Below are 21,303 nucleotides of genomic sequence, written 5' to 3'. Positions count from 1 at the left end.
ATTTAACATGGCTGGGAAATATGTTTCTTAGCTTGTTACACTGAACAGGTGAAACCCCCTACCTTTTAGCCGTTATTTGCACTGTAGATAATGGAATGCAAACACTCCCATGTTAACTTACCTGACAGTCTGCTGTAAAAACAGATTCATAAAATATGAGCTGTATGGGTGTAGACTAACTATGGCAGAGACCGTCAAAAATATGGAACAGAGGTGAGAAGAGTCAGAAGTCAAACTTTAGTAACAACAAAGTTTTATTTGTTTGAAAATACATATACCATATAGAATATATTTTTATTTTGCCTCTCTGAATAACAGTACAGAGAAATTTACATAATAAAAAATAAAATGTGAATAAAATCATATAAAAAGCGTTCACCATGGCTGAGTCCTGGAAATGCAGTATTACATGATCATTAAATATACTGTAATACTTTTTATATTTTTGCTATCACATGGTGCCATGATGAATACCTCACCATGCTGAATAGTTTACGTACAGTTGAAAATCTCACTTTTGTAAAAATTCTAGCTACAGCTGATAATTACTATAATGACTTCTACAGGACCTAAAGAAATAGGACAGAGGTTTTGCAAATAATACTAGTACACTATCATACTGACAAAGAAAGCTCAACACAGGAACGCACTTCCATATGAGATTATTCAGATTCTTATAATGTACTCTAAAAGCATCACACTCTAGAAAACATAATCGCTACCACTTTGGAATGTTTCACAATTAATGCCAAGAAAGTACTCAGTATTTATTTGTTGAATCTTGATGAAACTCGCACTGCTTTATATTAAGGTGACTTCCATTGAAACTGTGAGATCGATGATGTTCCTTTTAATATACAAGTAAAAATAGTATTTGGAGGTGAAGTGATAAAGTGACCCCAATGGTAGCTTGCCTATAAATTTGCATCATTAAGGCTACTTTCACACTAGTGGCAAGGAACTCCGGCGGGTGAACAGCCTGTCGGATCTGTGCGGCTGCTAGTGCATGCGTTCCCCCGGAGTACCTCTCCGGCCCCATTGTCTATAATAAGGGCGGGCCGGAGTTGTAGTACGTGGGCATGCGCGCACTAGCGGCAGCACAGATCTGACAGGCTGTTGACCCGCCGGAACAGTCTTGCGGAGTTCCTGGCCACTAGTGTGAAACAAGCCTTAGATGTTTCCATATACAATGGTGGAAAATAATTTAGATATAAGTCTGTTTTGTCCCCTGAAACAACATCACCCTATTCATGGCTGTGTCTGGTACTGCAGTTGAATAAAATAGGACTGAGCTGCAATACCAGATGCATTCCATAAAACAGTGCAGTTTGTGGGCAAAAAGGAGATACTTTTTTCTAATTACAGACAACCCCATAAGGCTTCAATCACACAGAGTTTTTTCTTCAGCGTACAAAACTGAAAAATACATGTTTTATGTGACATGCATTTTTTGTTGCTTAACTTTTACAATAGTCCGGATTTACTAATGTATCTGCTCCAAAAAGCTGTCAGCAAAAAAAAAAAAAAAAGCACTTTTTCCTTGACATGCTTGAAAAGGTATAGGACAGAAAACAGATGGAACTTTATGGGAAAGAGGTGGTGTCCAAAATGGTGACAAAATTGGGATGCGATTCTGGTGCAAAAAATCTGTCTCAAAGTAATCCAAAAAATTGTTACTATAGAGTCAGTCAAGTGTCTATCCCTGCACCAGTTTAATCTTCCAGCATAAATCTGGCACCATCTATAGCAGGGATCAGCAACATCCGGCACGCCAGCTGTTCTGCAACTACAACTCCCATAATCCTCCTTTTACTTCTATGGGAGTTACAAGAATAGCTCAGTAAGTGTGCATGCTGGGAGTTGTAGTTTCACAGCAGCTGGAGTGCCAAAGGTTGCTGATCCCTGATCTATAGGCTTAGTAAATCTGGGCCAGCATGTTCTAGTGAATGTGTTGTTTAGGCTTTTTTGAAAGCCATGTGTTTTTACCCCCTGTAAAGTCACTTCCTCTGTAGATTTCTATTGAAAAGGCCACAGTAAGAAAAAAAAGAATGCAACACACGTTGACTTTTGTTTTCAATACAGGGCAAAAAACCAATGCATGTTTATGGCACACAAAATGCAAGCAAATGAGAAAATGTCATAACCAGAGTATGTTGCAATAAAAATAAAAATGACATGGACCCACAAAACACTAGAAAAAATTCTCTGGTTGGCAGGGGTCTGACATCCCACTTCCCCACCGATCAGCAGTTCAACAGTAGCTCTTGCGCTGGAACGACACAGCTTCATCCACTGGTTAATGCAGAGGTGCTTTCACTGAAGTGAATGGGAGCAGAGCTGCAGTAAGCAGCTCCGTCCACTAAACAAAGGACAGAGCTGTGCAGTTGTGGCGCTGACCTCCAGCACTAGAGCTACTGCGGAACAGCTGATCAGCACAGTACAGAGTTTTGGATCTCCACTATACAGATAGTAATGGCCTATCCTATTCCACTTGTAATATTCTGGACAATCCTTTTGAACATTATTGTGTCACTATGTAAACAGTGCATACAAATATCTAAAATTGCTTAACAGGAACTACTTCCAGGAACATTGTAAAGATCACTTTTAACTGTTCAACCACACTGGCAAAATTTAAATGTGGCAGAAGTAATAGATATACAGAGAAAAGATTTATGTAGCCCTATTTAAAAAAAAAATATTCTCAGATATGAAAACTTATATTACTGAGTATCTGACATTGCAGATGAGTACATCTAGAGCTGGAAGGAAATCTTGAGGAAGTCTATTGATGCCGGGAGATGGAAATATGAGGGTAGCTAGCTTTTGATCCCAAGTACGAGCATATTGTGCAGAGTTTCCTAAGATGCAACAAATAAAACACCAAAATTGATAACACGTAGAGAAAGGCAATACATTAAGTATATGTCTTATGATCTGTACCATTCATAAAAACAAAGTTGTCCTTGTAAAAATAACGCCACTCTTTATGTGTAGTCTTCTCTTCACACAAACAGAATTCTCTGAGCACATTTACAAGGTATGTTTGCAACATTTAAGAGATATCTTTACCGTAAAATGATTCACACACACTGACATTTACAAAGACACACAGAAATGTACAGTAAATAGAATAAATAAATACTTTTTATCATCTTTATAAGTTATTCAAAAACACTGATATCTGAGGACACAAGATGTACTCTTAGTAAGAGCCTAGGATAATTAGCAGACTGTTTTTCAGTATATCATCGATTTATGGAGCCTCTGTAACACTGTTTAAGCTAAGGTGCCTTGCTTGTAAGACCCTGAATTCATGACTGAGATTGATATGTAAGTTCCATCAAGTGATTCCCTATACTTACTCTGATATTTTAAATTATCTATTATTTATAAGTATCCACTCCACTAAGAAAACCATGATGATTTAAAACAAAAAAAATAAAAATACTATACACAACTAAGCACACCGTACATGCAGAACCAAAGCTGTTGATCCAAGTCGTAATCAAAACTAAAAATCTAAAAAGTCTTTCTACCTCTTATCAGTCCCAAACCACAGTCAAAACGGATTCGTAAAGGTCACTCCTCTCTACACCACAAAGTAAGTGGTGTAGCTTTAGGTTTTTGCATTAAGCTCTTTACTTCTGAAGTTCCAAAGAGACGTTGCATCCAAGCTTCCCACTGAGCTCCACAACTCCTCGCATCTTTAGGCGTCATGCCGTGTGCATGGGGCCTTAGTCCGATACAATCACTACCATTCAATAGCAAAAGTATTGTAGTGCAATATGCCAAATATAGACGAAAGCAGATTATGCTGATAAACCACAGGGAAGAATAAGGATAGCACATATCACAATGTCCCTATGCACTGTAGACTGCTATGTCTAAACTCCCCACTGAACACTGTGGTTCCACCCCCGCTAGACACTTGGTAAAGTTGTTAAAGTTAGTAATAGAGAAAACATACTGCAACATATCTAGTAATGATGAAAAAAAATCTTTAATATAACAAATTTACTACACCAATCACCCATTACCAGCTTATTCCATGACATACTGGCTTCTTCTGATGGCCCCCGGCAATGCCAGATCCAGTGAGTTGCGGGAACTGGAGCTCTCCAACGCTAGTGTGAAACTAACCTTACTTTGTTGAAGATTTGTCATTTGTTGAGTATATTAATAAAGATTTTTATTCATCATCACTTGATACGTTGCACTTGGTCGTTTACTGCTGAGCTTAAAGGAATCAACTTTTCCAAGTATCTAGCCAGGTGGAACCACAGAGCTCATTGGCAGTTTGGATATAGGGGTTTCCAGCGCACAGGGGCTTTTGGATATGTGCTATCCTTATGTTGCACTCTTGTAAATATTATCAATGTATTCTGCATTCATCTATATTTGCCATATTTCACTTCTGCTACTACGTTCTAGTGATGATATCGGGCTAAAGTTATGAGGAGTTATGGAGATCTGTGTTAAGCTTAGATGCAATGTCTCTTTGGGACATGAGAAGTAAAGAGCTTAATGCAAATACCTAGAGCTACAAGTCAGATCTATTCCACTTACTTTGTGGTATGGAGAGGAGTGACCTTTTTAGAATTCATTCTAACTGTGGGTCGAGACTGTTAAGCTGCAAAAGGACTTTGCTTTGTTTTTTAATGATAATTTAAGACAAATCGGTGATATTATCAGGTTAGGTTGAATCTTTAATTATGGCCAGAAGTCCAAATGGGAGCAGTCTTTGCAATATTTTCAGAATTTCATGCTAAGCAGTAATGCCAGACCCTATGACTAATTGTGTTTACCAGGAAACTATTCCACGGTACAACTGATCTTACACAGAAGTGAACCTTATGTTGTATAGTTATATGTCACAAAGTATCACAGCACATACACTTATATGTATATCTACAACTGCAATATTTAATCAATGGTTTGCATATTGAAAGAAAGCCTGTGTATCATAATTATTATTTCCTCCTTGGTATGATACTTAGTACATAATGTAGCAAAACAATGTAAAGGAAAGCAGATCTGTTGCCAACAGCAACCAGATTGCTGCTATTATTTTTTTAGTGCAGTTTAGAAAATGAAAGCACTGACCTACTTGATATTGACAAGTCCTCTTCTATTCTTGTATACTAGTTTCCATAAATGAGCCCCATTGTTGGCCTAAAATCTATTTCAAGATTTAATTTGCTAGGAAATTACAAATATTATGAATGCTACTAAATGGAGACATGGCATTGTTTTCAGATTCACGCTCATTCCCAGCTAGCACGATTTAAAAGCCAGGTATCTGATATTCTGTTACATTTATTCCACTATAATATCTGCACAGTGCTTTTCCCATTTCATTTCACTTTAAAGGGGTATTCCATCACAGACAATGGGGGCATATCGCTAGGATATGCCCCCATTGTCTGACAGGTGTGGGTCAGAGCGGGGAGAGCTGTGAGAATGGAGTGGAGAGAGCCGTTGCTCCCATAGAAGTAAATGGGAGCGCACCGAGCATGTGCGGCCCCTGCTCCCATTCATTTTTATGGGGCAGCCGGAAATAGAGCCAGCGCTCAGCTATTTTCGGCGGCCCCATAGAAATGAATGGAGGGCGCTGCACATGCTAAGGGCTCAGATCTGATATGCTTAACATAACACTGAAATTACTAGCCTCACGTATTAAAGGCCCTTGTTGCTACAATGCATCTTATTCAAATTAAAATGGGTTGTCTCACTTCAGCAAATGGCACTTATCATGTAAGGAATGTTAATACAAGGCACTTACTAATGTATTGTGATTGTCCATATTGCCTCCTTTGATGGCTCGATTCGTTTTTCCAACACATTATACCCTGCTCGTATCCAGGGGTTATGACCACACTGCAATCTAGCAGTGGTGGTAGTGCTTGTGTCCTAGAGGTATAGGCGCCGACCTCTCTGGATGCCTGGACCGTGGCAGTGCACGCAGGCCAGTGCTTTTTCTTACAGTGTGCAAGCACGACCACCACTGCTGGATTGCAAGATGGTCGTAACCATGGAAATCATGGAAGTGTATAAAATGATGGAAAAATGACTCAAGCAAGCAAAGGAGGCAATATGGACAATCGCAATACATTACTAAGTGCTTTGTATTAACTTTGCCTACATAACTGCCATTTGCTGAAGTGAGACAACCCCTTTAATGAAGAACAAGTGCTTCCCCATTGTGAACTTTGGCTGGTGTCAGTGCTGCTATGTGTCGCAATGGTGCTGCTTTTTGGATGCAGCAAATAAACACGTGGTTTTTGCAACAACATACCTGAATTTAGAATGCGTTTTCTTCCAGTAAGTGAAAACACACAGCAAATTTGAATTGAAAAGAAAAAGTGAAAAATGGTGCGTCTTATAAAGCAAACACTAGTGAGCACTTCCATTGTTGAAGCGCTTACTAGTATGCATTAGGTGCAGGGAGCGGGTGAAGCGATGTGAGCGCTGCTGGTATTTACCCTCCCATGTCTTCTTCTCTGGGGCCGTGCTGCACTGCAGGTCCTGACCGTGTACAGCGTCAGCACGTAGTGCGCACACTATGACCCGACACTGCATGCAGTCAGATGACAGTGCAGCGCGGGCCAGAGAAGACAAGGAAGTGCGATTGGAGGAGTGATTGCTGGACCGGGAGAGGAGCAGCAGAGCAGGAGAGGTAAGTGAAGTTCTTTATTTTATCTCTTGTCTGAGGTCTCATTGGGGTCTGGAATGGAAGTCCGAGCTAAGGACTGATGGGTCTGGCATGGAAGTCTGATCTGAGGTCTGATGGGAATCTGGCATGGAAGTCTGATCTGAGTTCTGATGGGGGTCTGACATAGAGGTCTGGCATAGAAGTCTGAGCTAAGGTCTGATGAGGCTCTGACATGGAGGTCTGATAGGGGTCTGGAATGGAGGTTTGATGGAGGTCTGATGGGAATTTGACATGAAGGTCTGATGGGGGTCTGATGTGAGTTCCTGATTTGGGGTCTGATCTGAGGATCTGATATGGGGATCTGATCTGATGTGACGTCTGATGAAAAATATTTTTTTCTTATTTTCCTCCTCTAAAACCTGGGGTGCATCTTATCATCAGGTGAATCTTATAAAGCGAAAAATTTGGCAATTAAGTTTTGCTAAGTGTTTTTTTTTCCTTTGCTGAAAGGAAACTCTGCATAAACTCAGTTTTGCCACATCCAAAACACAGCACACTTGCAATGTGTGGCAGCACTATATCACTGTGGAAGGGTTGTAAAAAAAAAAATTTTCAATTAACTCAGCAATAAGCTTGTGTTTTTTTTAAGAATTTTCACAATCATTCTCATACTGTATATTCTGCAACATAAAACCATGTAAAACAATAAATTCAATAAAAAATATCTATCTATATATACATATATATTTATAAATTTTCTCTGCTAAAATCCAATAGATTGTGCCTATAAATCGTCCTCGTAATGATAACGCTGTGCAGCCAAATAGTAGGAAGTCAAATTCTTAATAAATGCAAGCGCAGGATCTCTAGACAGGCAAAACACAGGCCCCAAATTTGCATACAGTAATAAGCAGCTGGTCCTGGCAGATATTGAGAATAAGGCTACTTTCACATTAGCGTTTTTTGCGGATCTGTCACGGATCTGCAAAAACGCTTCCGTTACCATAATACAACCGCATGTATCCGTCATGAATGGATTCGGTTGTATTATGGCTTCTATAGCATGACAGATCCGTCATGAACACCATTGAAAGTCAATGGTGGATGGATACGTTTTCTATTGTGTCAGAGAAAACTGATCCGTCCCCATTAACTTAAATTGTGTGTCAGGACGGATCCGTCTTGCTCCGCAACACATGGTGGACAGAAAAACGCTGCAGGCATTGTTTTGGTGTCCGCCTCCAGAGCGGAATGGAGACTGATTGGAGACAAACTGATACATTCTGAGCGGATCCTTTTCCATTCAGAATGCATTAGGGCAAAACTGATCTGTTTTGGACCGCTTCTAAGAGCCCATGACGGATCTCAGAAACGGAAAGCCAAAACGCGAGTGTGAAAGTAGTCTAACTCATAATGGCAACATCACTGGATAGGAAAAATTGTTTACTGTGTGCTAATGTGTTTCATAAACTGTGGCTATGGCCTTAAGAAATCTGAAGTTAGTAAGGGGTCTTTTACAAGGAACGATTATTGTGCAAAATTTTGTAATATCGACTAAAAGACAATCACTGGCCACTGTAGGCTTGCAGTGACTACACAATCAGAGAGAAATTGCTTGTTTATCATTTAAGCAATATTAAGGGTACAACCACATAGTCCAGTTTCCTGATGCAGTTTTGGAAGCCAAAATCAGGAGTGGATCATAAAAGGATAAAGTACACAGTCGAGTCACATTATTCTGACCACTTCCTACGTTCAATGTCGGCAGCGAGTAGCTCATGAAGGAAGCCATGTGTTGTGAGCTGGCTTGATAGGTATATAAGGTGTGCATCATGGGTAAAAGGGGCAATTTATCAGAGTTGCAAATAAGGGATTACTGGGTTTGATGCCAAGGGTGTCATTATTACTGAAACTGCGCAGTTTGTGAACTGTTCTTGTGCTGCTGTGATGAAAGTGTATCATGAGTGGACAAATGGCACCATTGCAAATAAGTGACGTGGAAACGTTGACCACATGCTATTGATGTAAGAGGGGAACAATGGTTATAAAGGTACACAAGGGTGGACCAACAGGACAGTGGAGTAACTGACCACCAAAATAAACTAGTGGTCTACCACAAGGGTGTCTAAAACAACAGTTCAGCGGACCCTACTATGTATGGGACTCTGAAGCAGATAGATGGTCACTGCACCTCTGCTAACGAAGTTGCATAGGCAGAAAAGGCTTTAATTTTCACAGCAGTATTGGAACTAGACCTCCGCTGACTGGCAAAGGGTTGCCTTCTCAGATTAGTTAATTTCTCTGCTTCATGGAACAGATGTCTGTTGGCTTGTCAGGAGAGAACAATCAGAGAACAAAGAACTGCAACCATTTCTGGAAGAACACAAGCTGGTGGTGGCAGCGTTATGGTCTGGGGAATGTTTTTGTGGCAATCTATAAGCCCACTCATCCATGTGGACGGCATTCTTAACCAATTAGGGTATGAATCCATCTATGCAGATCACGTAATCCATACATGCTGATTATCTTCCCTGTCTAGAAATGTCCAACACTGGTTGGGAGAGCATGATCAATACTTCCAAGTACTACCCTGGCCCCTAATGTCCCAGAATTGAACCTAATTGAGCATCTGTGAGACTACATCAATCGTCATGTTTGCTATATGGATCCTCCCCCACACACCATCCAGCAGCTGTGGCATACACTGCAATCAGCATGGCTCGAGATACCTGAGACAACCTACCAGGACCTTATTGAGTTACTCCCTGCCCATCTAGCTGCTGTTTGTGCTGCACACAGCGGTTACCTTGGATATAACTGGTGCTCATAATAATGAGACTCGACTGTAAAGGACATGTATGAATTCTCTTTTTGAATTCCCTTCTGCAAAATTGCATCAGGAAACCTGATCTCTTGGCCGTACTCTAAAAGTAAACAAAATTCAGAAAAAAATTGGATTATTGTTACATATGGAAGTTACACGTAACCAGACCCTAACCCAATTTAAGTTATTTCAACAAAAATCGATAGAACATTCACACTATTCTAAAATTTCCATGAGGGTTTTCTGAAATCAGCTAGAAGATCAACCTTGTATTGAGATCTTTGGTTTAACAATAAATTAACAAGGCCAAATGGAAAAAAATAAACTAAATAAGGAAAATACAGGAAACCCATTCTGTCAGCAGCGGTTTCCTCTGCTACTACAACTGGCTTCAGTTTCTGGCACTTGCCTAAGTAAATAATCTGGGTGTTACAATATTTTATAACCCTTTCACTTCTGTTGGGACTTGAATGCATTGGTAAAGAAATGAATTTCAGGGCTCCATGGCAGTGGGAGTGTTCATGCTGCGGTGGATGTGGCTGTGCTTGTTTCTCTCCGGAGGCCCCTTTACTTGTTCTCAATCAGTGTCTGAACCTTATACACAAGATCCCGGGCAAGTTTCAGGATCTGTTTTATGTTGTGTCTCTCTGCCATCTCTGAAAAACAAAATGTAACAGTGAAGAGCTAAAGCAGGCTGCAGGCATATAGCTAATAAATAGCATTCTGAGTCAAGTCATCTAAAACCAGATTCATCACTATGGAGTAATGGTCATACCAGGCCATTACCAATATTTAAATAGTTAAAACCAGATAAAAACACGCAGCACTTTGTCTATTCTGTTTTTATTTTCTGATTGCAGATTTTTAACCCTTTAAGTACCAGGCCCGTTTTCGGTTTTTTTCTTCCCTACGTTCCAACTGCCATAACTTTTTTTATAGGCACCATTTAATTTATCATGTCTTGTATTGGAAAATAGGGAAAAAAATATATTGTGGGGTTAAATTGAAAAAACCCACAATTCCGGCAAGGCTTTTTGGATTTTGATACTATGGCATTCACTGCGCACTAAAAATGACACAACAACTTTATTCTGCGGCTCAATACGAATATGGCGATACCAAACTTGAGTACACTAATATAAAAAAAATTAAACCTTTCCCAAAAAAATAATTTTCTTTGCATTGCCATAGCTTTTTTATATTTCCATCCACGGAGCTGTATGAGGGGTGGTAAGCAATCAGAGCCCTGAAATTTCACTGCAGGGGCTCTGATCGGAAGGTAGAGGGAGCCACATCCCTCTGCCTTACTTCACAGATGCTGGAATTATGGCATCTGCAGGGTTAAATAATGGGGTTCCACATGATTGCCATTCCCCATTACTGTGTCCGGATGCGTACTGTATTATAACAGCTAGTGATTGGGTCGAGCGTCACTCAAATATCAGGCAAACTTATGTCCAGGTGGATTGTATCAGAATAATTTTTATATCACACATATAATACAAACAACATGTTACATAAAACTATAGACTTTAACAACAGCAATTTTAAAAAATCAGGATTAAAAATGGATGAGTAACACTGAATCAATTATGCCAAATGAATTTCAAAGATTGTGACTCAAAGGAAAAAAGTCTCATACAATGTATGTCACTATAAATCTGTATCACCGTGACCTTAAGTTCCTTCCAAATTTGTGGCCCAGAGAGGTGGAATCTCATTCAAATGTATGACACAATGGGCTAACAGCAAAAGTCAAATATTTGTAATATACGTAACTGTGCTCAAGCATATATCAGGGTACTTTACCACTCCTGCGTCTTCTATGATCCTGGGATCGCTTGTACACCTGGCGCTTAAATCCAATGCTTTGTTGTGAGCTGCAAAGACCTGCACTTAGGATTTCTCAGGTTCTTAAGTGTGCGTTGTAGCGGTATAGCTTTATTCCACCGCTTTGACCTGCCAGGACCTGTGTGGCGTCCCACGTGGTGCACTAGGCGGTCATGTGATTTATCCTTCCAGGCGGGGATTTCAAATTACCTTAGGTGCAGGTGATTTGCTCCAATGTTGCTTTAAGTCCAAAATAGGAGCATGCAGTAGCAAGCGCTTCTTTCTTGGTGGTCCCTCACTGTCAATATCATACGCGTTTCGGGGTAAAAAGACCCCTTCTTCAGTAGTGTGAACAGTGATGGCCAAATGTCCTTTTTTATATTGTCCTTAATTGGAACATTGCATGCTGGAACAGTGAGGGACTTGGAAGACATGGATGTGGATTTCAGTATTGGACTATACAATTGGAGTGGTTGTCCCTATTCATTAGTCCTTTCCATATAACTGGGGTTCAATGCCGTATACGTATTTGAATAGAAAATAAGCACATATGCGGTTTATTCATTCTCAATGCGTTTTCTCAATATGCAATTCATATTGGCATCTGAAATCCATATACATTATATCTATAAAAACAACTATATCTATAAAAACATATATAATTCGGTCAATTTGTATCTTACATGCACATTAAACCTTAAAATGACCCATAGAGGTAAAATATTAAAAATAATAATAATAATAATTTGAAAAAAAAATTGAAAAAACGCATATGCGGTTTTCCCGCGTTTTCAATGCGTTTTTCCAGAAAATTGTTAAAATGCTTAAATCGGAGACTGGAGATGATGTACTGAGGTCTAAATTGCATATTCATCCTTACATGATGTAATAAACATGATGGTCAGAGATGTAAGGTGTGTGGGGGCGCGGGCCTACCAGGAAGGGGAGATCTGGGTGCTGGAAAACAGCCTGACACAGATGTCCCATTCATGATAGACCAACGCCCCTAAAGGAACCCAAAGAGCTCCATGTCAGCATTTAAGCCCTTTGGGATTAAGGAATCAAATTCAAATATCCTTTTTGATTCGTTTCTAGACATCTGAAGGATATGATTCCCCCCTCTCTATGGGTATCTAACCCTCTCAAGTGCCATATATATATGGGTAGATGGGTCACTTTTGTGATAGTCCCTATAGTGCTTGGACAGAGAATGCAGCTCATATCCCTTTTTTATATTAGTGACATGTTCAGATACTCTCTTTTTTAAGGTCCGTCCTATATATTGTTTCCGACATGGACATTCTATTAGTTATATAACATTGCTCGAGTTACATGTTAGGCCCTCTTTAATGTCCAGTGTGAATGTATTTTGTGTTGAAATTGCTTTTAGAATTTTCTTAGGAAACGTAGTGATTCTGCAGTTAGAGCATCGCCCACATCTGTGGAAACCATTGAAGGATAACCAATTTTGCTTATTTTCTGTGCTTTGGTTTTTATATTTTATTGAGGGGGCAACTTTTAGGCCCAAACTAGAAGCCCTAGTATAAGTAATCTGGGGGGTACTTGACAGCAATGGTCCGACTGTCTTGTCCCCAAGCAAGTGGTGCCAATATTTTCCAATAATCCTCTCCATGCTTTTGTACTGTGCGTGGAAAGGTAGGATCATTCTCAACGTTTCATCGGCCACTTGTTTATGCCTGGGGGCAAAATCTTCCCTCTTCATTATTCTAACTTCCCCCAATGATTTTTCTAATTGATGGTCTGGATACTGTTTTTCAATGAATTGCTGCTTTAGGGCTTCCGCTTCTATTTCAAATTGTTGCTCCTGAGTACAATTCCGTTTTAACCTCCTAAACTGACTCTTTGGAACATTAGTGAGCAGCTCATATATAGTCAATAGCTCCTATTGCTCACCGGCTTATGGTATGTGCTACATACCAATCTGTTCTCGTCCACCTTGACATCAATATCCAAAAACTGTATATTCTTAGTGTCAATGGTGGAGGTGAATCTTAAATTTAAGTCATTCACGTTTATTTAGTCCGAAAAATCTGTCAGGGATGTCATTGTACCCTGCCAAATGAACACTATCTCATCTATATAGCGCCACCATAATACCAGACCCGTCCCCAGCATTGGTTGGATAACAGTGGATTCCCACTGTGCCATAAATAAGTTGGCATAGCTAGGGGCGAATCTGGTACCCATGGCGGTGCCCTTGCACTGTACATAAAAGTCCTCATTAAAGGTGAAATAGTTGTGTTAGTATGTATCTAACACCCTCTATTATGTACAATATTTGTTCCTCCGTCATAGTGTTACTCAGGACAAGTTGTTGGTGGAGCGCATCCAAACCCTGTTCATGATCGATTATTGTGTACAGGGAATTCACATCCAGCGTACCCAGTATCCAGTCCTTCTTATATTCCATCTCCTCCAATATTTTAATCACCTCAGTTGTGCCTTTAATATAGGAAGGTATGTTTTTCACAACGGGTTGTAGCAATTTGTCAATATATCTTGACAAATTGGAGGAGATGGAATTAATCCCAGATATTTGGGGTCTCCCTGGTGGTCCTTATGTATTTTAGGAATACAATACATTACTGGTAATCTTTTTTCCGTATTCATAATGTATTTAGCTTCTTGTTCTAACAAGATTCCTAAAGAAGATTCCTAAAGAAGTGCTCCCCCCTTGTGTGCTGGTCTTATCGTGACTTCATTGGCTGACTGTAGCTGTTTAATCGCTTCAATTTCCTTTTTTGATAAATTGTATCTTATACTGTTTCCTTTTAGTCATTTTCCACACATTTTTTAAAAGTTGCTATTTGGTGACTTATCTCTTGTTTTGGATAGTTTTTTGAAGTCATCCTCAACTCTGTGTGTAGATACGTAATATTATCACATTCGAATATGCATTTTAGACCTCAGTACATCATCTCCAGTCTCCATTTTAACAATTTTCTGGAAAAAAAGCATTCAATATTTTAACTCTATGGGTCATTTTAAGGTTTAATGTGCATGTAAGATACAAATTGACCGAATTATATATGTTTTTATAGATATAGTTGTTTTTTATAGATATAATGTATATGGATTTCAGCTATGAATTGCATATTGAGAAAACGCATTGAGAATAAATAAACCGCATATGTGCTTATTTTCTATTTAAATACGTATACGGCATTGAACCCCAGTTATATGGAAAGGACTAATGAATAGGGACAACCACTCCAATTGTATAGTCCAATACTGAAATCCACATCCATGTCTTCCAAGTCCCTCACTGTTCCAGCATGCAATGTTCCAATTAAGGACAATATAAAAAAGGACATTTGGCCATCACTGTTCACACCACTGAAGAAGGGGTCTTTTTTACCCCGAAACGCTTACTTATGGTATTGACAGTGAGGGACCACCAAGAAAGAAGTGCTTGCTACTGCATGCTCCTATTTTGGACTTAAAGCAACATTGGAGCAAATCACCTGCCCCTAAGGTAATTTGAAATCCCCGCCTGGAAGGATAAATCACATGACCGCCTAGTGCACCACGTGGGACGCCACACAGGTCCTGGCAGGTCAAAGTGGTGGAATAAAGCTATACCGCTACAACACACAACTAATAGCCTGGGAAATCCTACGTGCAGGTCTTTGCAGCTCACAACAGAGCATTGGATTAAAGTGCCAGGTGTACAAGCGATCTATCATGACCGGCGTGCCGATCACATACGTGACGCAAAGGGAGGGAAATGGGAAGGCCCTGTCCAAGGGAGAGGGAAAGGTGGTGACCCCTAACTCACCTAGAGGCTGGCACCTGACTGCCCTGACGTCCCTAGACGGGTTTCTCACCCGTACGCCGATCACGTGCCTAAACCCTGGCTTTCCCTGAGATGAGCCCTACGTAGTGAATAGGGCGGTGGGAACACTAGTCTGCACCACTAACACTAAAGGAAAACACCAAGGAGAGGACAGACAATACAGACAAAACATATAATCCCAGGTGGGTGACAACAGCGGACCACAAAAGCCCAACAGGGATCCGGAGGGTAACGCTCTGGAACAACAACCAGGAATCACAGCTCCAGTGGGTCAGTATAGACGTCCAGGCAGGAAGCTCTATATCTGGGAACCAGAGAAGTGAGGAGAGGGGACTATAAGGAGGTTGGGATTGCTGGACCAGAAACAGCTGCGGAGAAGATGCTACAGATCCCTGAGTGAGCCAAAAAGGATTGCAAGGCAAACCCAGAAAGCTACCATTAAGAAACGGCACTATCTGTAGACATAGAGCGGGCAGCCACCTGCTGCGACTTCCTGACCCCGGGTATAACGGAGTCAGACGTAGCTCTTGACACCCTCATGACACGATCCCACGATCATAGAAGACGCAGGAGTGGTAAAGTACCCCGATATATGCTTGAGCACTGTTACGTATATTACAAATATTTGACTTTTGCTGTTAGCCCATTGTGTCATACATTTGTATGAGATTACACCTCTCTGGGCCACAAATTTGGAAGGAACTTAAGGTCACAGTGATACAGCTTTATACTGACATACATTGTATGAGACTTTTTTCCTTTGAGTCACAAACTTTGAAATTCATTTGGCATAATTGATTCAGTGTTACTCATCCATTTTTAATCCTGATTTTTTTAAATTGCTGTTTTTAAAGTATATAGTTTTATCCAACATGTTGTTTGTATTATATGTGTGATATATATATATAAAATGATTCTGTTACAATCCACCTGGACATATGTTTGCCTGATATTTGAGTGACGCCCAACCCAATCACTTTATTTTTCACTACATCAGCAATAGGGAGTGCTGCAGGGCAGTGCACCTCTCCAAAAGTGGAACAGTGAGTGAGCCACCATTTTTTCTATATTCGCAACTTTCTGTATTATACAGCTGGCACCCGTCGTGTATGGAGTGAGCTCAGTGCAGCAGCCTGCTCCATAAAACCCTGGGTACGTCACGGTGGTTGAAGGGGTTAAATTATTTTTCCTTAACATTATTGTCGGGGCAGCCATCTTGTAAACAGCATTCACAGATATGCTTTACAGCAGTCATTGCAGGCAATAGATATAATGGACAGGAGCCAACTCTTTGATCTCTATGGCAGAGTTTTTTAGGCATGCTCTGCAGCCTATGTAGAGGTCAAGCGGGAGCAGATAAGTATTGACAATCATCTATTGTGAATGGTGGATTCTGTGTTATCTATATACTGTAGGTGATACCTCCCATTCTAATTCTACCTGTAATGATAAGCAGATAACTGCAGTAAAGTCATCTGCACAGACCAAGAAGTGACATCTATTAGGTTTAGTGGCCGATGCGAAAACTGCAGGATGTTATAGTTTATTTTTATATAGATATTGACTTGGAAAATGTAAAATATCATCAAAAATTATTTAAAATATGTTTAACACAAATAACATGATTTAAGCAAGAGGTCATTTTCTGATGGCATTCCCTTTAATTACTTGATGTGACTGAATATGACCAGACCTAATACTTGTACACTGTAACAAACTGTCAGCTGTATGAGCAGAACTGCATCAGGATTACTATTCAGCTTTAAAATGTCGGCAAAATATTAAAACACAAAGTACTGTATTTTCTAGATGTACTTCCATTTACGTTCCGTTTTTTTGCGTTCCGTATACAGACCGTATACAGAACCATTTATTTCAATGGATCTGCAAAAAAAAACGGAAGGTACTCCGTATGTCTTCCGTTTCCATATTTCTGTTCTGTTCACACATAGAACATGTCCTATTATTGCCCGCAAAAAACAATCCGTGGCTCCATTCAAGTCATGGGATTCGCAAAAAAAACGGAAGGTGCTTCGTATGCCTTCCGTTTCCATATTTCTGTTCCGTTCAAACATAGAACATGTCCTATTATTGCCCGCAAATAATGATCCGTGGCTTCATTCAAGTCAATGGATCCTCCAAAAAACGGAATGCATCCGTATGTCTTCTGTATCCATTCCATTTTTGAAAATGTTATGCCCAGCCCAATTTTTTTATGTACTTACTGTTTAAACATTACTGTATGCTTCCATTTCTGATCCGCAAAAAATGGATAAAAAACGGAAACCAAACGGAATGGCAAAACAGAATGGAAGCGGAAACACTACCGAAACCAAAAAACAGAAAAAAGCATCAGTGAAAAACGGACCGCAAAATACTGAAAAAGCCATATAGTCGTGTGCAGGAGGCCTTAACACGAACCTAAGCTATGAAGTTCTTAAGGGGTTATCGAGTTCTTATAATGACCCCCAGAATGCCTGGGCCCTTCCTCTAGAGCATAATAGCCTGCTCCCTGGAACCTGCGTCCCTCCGTATCCCTGCACGACAGCCACTGCATCTTCCCGTTGCGGGGATCAAAACATCCGTCAGCAAGCGGAGCTGCCAATAACAGGGTGCGATAGTGACCAGCCTCCCTAGCACAGGGATTCTGGGGGTCATTATAGGGACCCCTTTAACTTTTTTTTATAATGGCACAATTTTGGGGTACATATAATTTATTGATTAGGTTTAATGATTTTTAGGAGGGGAGGGCAAATGGAAAAAAAAATGCAAATCCACCACTTTTTTTTTTTTTTTTTTAACATATTCTTGCCTATGGTTTGTTATGTGGTAAAAATAAGATCTGTATTTTATAGGTTGGTATAAATTCACTATACAAATTCAATACCAATAAGTAATTGTACATAATAAAAACATGTTTTATGGAAAAGGTAATTTGTTGCCCCCTTATTTTGCTTGGATAAACCCTAATGTCCACAGACCACCAAATTGAATGTATATGTTTTGCCTATATGATTAATTCTTGTTTCTACACTTTTACTGTGCCCTGGCATTGGGACTATGCCATTTCAATAGATGTCTGTGAAGGTTCTCATTTATCCAGGTCATGGTATATATCTGTAAAGAATAAATCAAGGCAACTGGACGTACTGTAGATTTCTTGAAAACGTTTCACTTGTTCTTGAATAGAGGTGGGGGGGGGAGGGGTTAGACATCTATTGTCTGCCACATACAATGCTGTCTTGACACCTTTTTCTGGGAAGTCTTTATCACCTACTGACTCCAATTAGGATAATGGAATCAACACCTTTGACCCAATGCTGGGTATAATTACCAGATGTGGATTCAGTTACATATTTATTCCCAGAATTTTTGTACAATCACTCAGAATTGAGAAAGCTCGTTGGAAGAACGAGTGAAATGTTTTCAAGAAATCTACAGTACGTCCAGTTGCCTTGATTTATTCTTTACAGATACATTTCAATAGATGTTCCATTGTCTCTGCATCTAATTTTCTGAATAAACAGAAGTACTTCTTTCTTATTTTGGATCATCTAACTTTCAATATGTCTTATTTTGTACAATGCCTTTGGAAAACACTGTATAATATAATAGCCATATTAATTACTACATTATCTACAATTACAGCTCTTGAGATGTTTTATATAGAACAAAGTAAAGGAAATGTACGTGACTTACCATTAAAGAACTTTATTATATCAGTAAAGTCCATATTATTTTCCAGGATAATATCACGATAGACTTCCACCAGTGCCAAGGAAATGAAAAGGACAAAGTGAGAAGATGACACTTGCTTAGCAGCCCAGATTGTTTCCCATACGGAGAACACATCATCATACACCAATTCTGTGAAACAGATGGATTGAATCGTAAATGAACAGATATATTACCTTGATTTATTCGTCATTAAAGGAATTAAGAAAATTAAAATGCTTAAATATTACTTTATTATAAATATATTCCCAAATACCGTTCATTAGTTATTAAGGTTCATTTTGTCTAGGGAGTGATCATCAGGGGAAATAAAATGGCCGCCGTCCTATTAGTACACACCAAGCCTGTCCAAATCACACAGGAAGACAAGTTACTTCAGAGCACAGAGCTAAAAAGCTGCCTCATCCTCCTCTCCTACTTGTCAGGGATTATGATCCTGAATACAGATGATAAGATCTTCAGCTGAATCTCTGTAGGTCCATGAGGAGACATTAAGTACAGAGAGGAGGTTGGGGATGCGGCTGATGAGCAGCAGCACTTGTTTACAGTCTCCATTACCACAGCAACACATTACCACAGTCTGTCCTGTCAGTCCTCTCTGTACTTCATGTTTCCTCATCAACATACAGCATATGTTTACACCATCTACAGGATTTGTAAATCTTCCCAATGTGTTTTGGTGAATTAGTCCATAAAATAATCTTTAAGGTGACATTAGTAGTCAAATAACTAAATAATAAAAATAACTAAAACTTTTATCAGTAGTGAAAACTGGGTGGAATTTTGCATCAATTTTTAACATATACCTTTTGATCAAATTTACTGACAATCAGAAGACCCACCAAGCAGCTCTTTAAAGGTTGGCTGCCTACATACATGAGTGACAATATAGGCTTCATTCAAATAACATATTCTGTCAAAAATAGCAAAATAGTGTATCAAGCTGAGCGGAATGCATGATGTAACCTTAATTGCCTGGGAACTTTTCTCTGATTGTCTCTCATGACTGTGGGAACATTTCTCTGATTGGCTGACTATGCTGTATTCTGTTAATCAAACCTAGTTGTTAATGTGAATGGGCAGGGGAGGGCATGTTACTTGGGGAACCAATAAGAACACACCTCCTGTTATAAAAGAATCAGCCAGAAAAGAAAATGGCAGTCCTATTTTGTTTCGGGGCAGGAATGTCGCTCCTTTTGTTTTGTTTTTTATGTACCCTGGGTGTTTAGGAGCATCCCCCTGACCTCCTGTGAATGCAACAGGAAAAAAGGAACAAAGGTGATCCTTGGTTTGACCAGGGGCTGGAAGTAGTGATTATTTGGTCCACAACTATCTCAAGCCTCCTGGTAAGTTCTGCTTATGCAGTATTCATATAGTCGGAAATCACATTTAGCGGGCTTTGCGCTCTGTGTATATCTTCCCTGGTTTCTCTCTCAGATACTAAGTACTAAGTATACTGAGTGCTTCTAGAGTCACCTTCAGACTGGCTATGCAATTTAGTATGTATATGTATATAAAGAAGTAGCTGGTAGTATCGGTGATTGCCTTTCTAATACATTACACATCTGTGGTGGTAGCTGGAAATTCAGTGTATACACATATATAGGAGTGGCAGTCCAAAGCCTGAAGTACAGTAAACCAAAAAAGGAAGAAAAATTAAAAGTTTACTATAGTTTTTTTTTTTTATATGAAAGAAAGAATTGTAGAGGCTTACCCTCCTATTCACTCTGGACCTGGTGCTCTTGTGAAAGTGACTTACCGCATCGCAAAAAGTGTAATTACGTATATAGATGACAGGCACTCATTGTTTGGAACCACTCAGAGATTATTAACCAAGGTAAGTATTCAATATTTCTAACATATACACAGTAAAATATTTAATAAAACATTCTAGGACGTAATTTTTAATAAAATATAGTATAAATGGAGTATAGATGGCGATATTAAACTGAGAACTGTATTTATGTCACGTCGACCAACACACGAGATGGCCAAAAATGGAGCTGACCTCTATACAGTTACCAGTTATTGACAAAATATAATCTATAATACACATGAGATATTCTTTTTCATTAGTAGTGTTTGCTGTTTTTTTCACTATGGAAAGTACTGTAACAGAAAAATTGTTAGATGTCTCTTATGGATCTTTCAGCATCTTTTGAATGTCACTTTAGATTCTTGCAGTATCATGAAGTGGAAACATCATGTGAAAATAGCTTGGTGGATCTCTTATTTCAAACCAATGTGATACCTTTGGATATATATTATTTTAAATATCCGCTGTATGCATTATATCGTTCTCACCTTAAATTATGCCCACTGTGTGGTTATATCAAATCCTGTGACAGAGGCAGCTTATTTGTATTATTTGTACGGACATTTGATTACCAAGAATTGATGCCCACATAAGAGAGCCCTGCACATATTTTTTCATGAATGTGG

The 21,303-nt window shown here is 39.4% G+C and overlaps 1 protein-coding gene across 1 annotated transcript in view; it reads right to left on the bottom strand.

The window, feature by feature from the left end:
- Positions 1-8,031: 8,031 nt before the first annotated feature.
- SGSM1 (small G protein signaling modulator 1) overlaps positions 8,032-21,303 on the bottom strand; it is a 240,980-nt gene continuing 227,708 nt past the window's right edge. The window contains exons 24-25 of the mRNA XM_044288814.1: positions 18,826-18,993; positions 8,032-10,135 (exon numbers count right to left, since the gene is read on the bottom strand). Of these exons, the coding sequence (XP_044144749.1) occupies positions 10,047-10,135; positions 18,826-18,993 (257 nt within the window). The 3' untranslated portion in view covers positions 8,032-10,046. The remainder of the gene's footprint in view (positions 10,136-18,825; positions 18,994-21,303) is intronic.

The sequence above is a fragment of the Bufo gargarizans genome, chromosome 1 (assembly GCF_014858855.1).
Source record: "Bufo gargarizans isolate SCDJY-AF-19 chromosome 1, ASM1485885v1, whole genome shotgun sequence".
NCBI lineage: Eukaryota > Metazoa > Chordata > Amphibia > Anura > Bufonidae > Bufo > Bufo gargarizans.
Note: the sequence above shows the minus strand (reverse complement) of the source record. Positions and strands in the feature narration are given on the sequence as shown.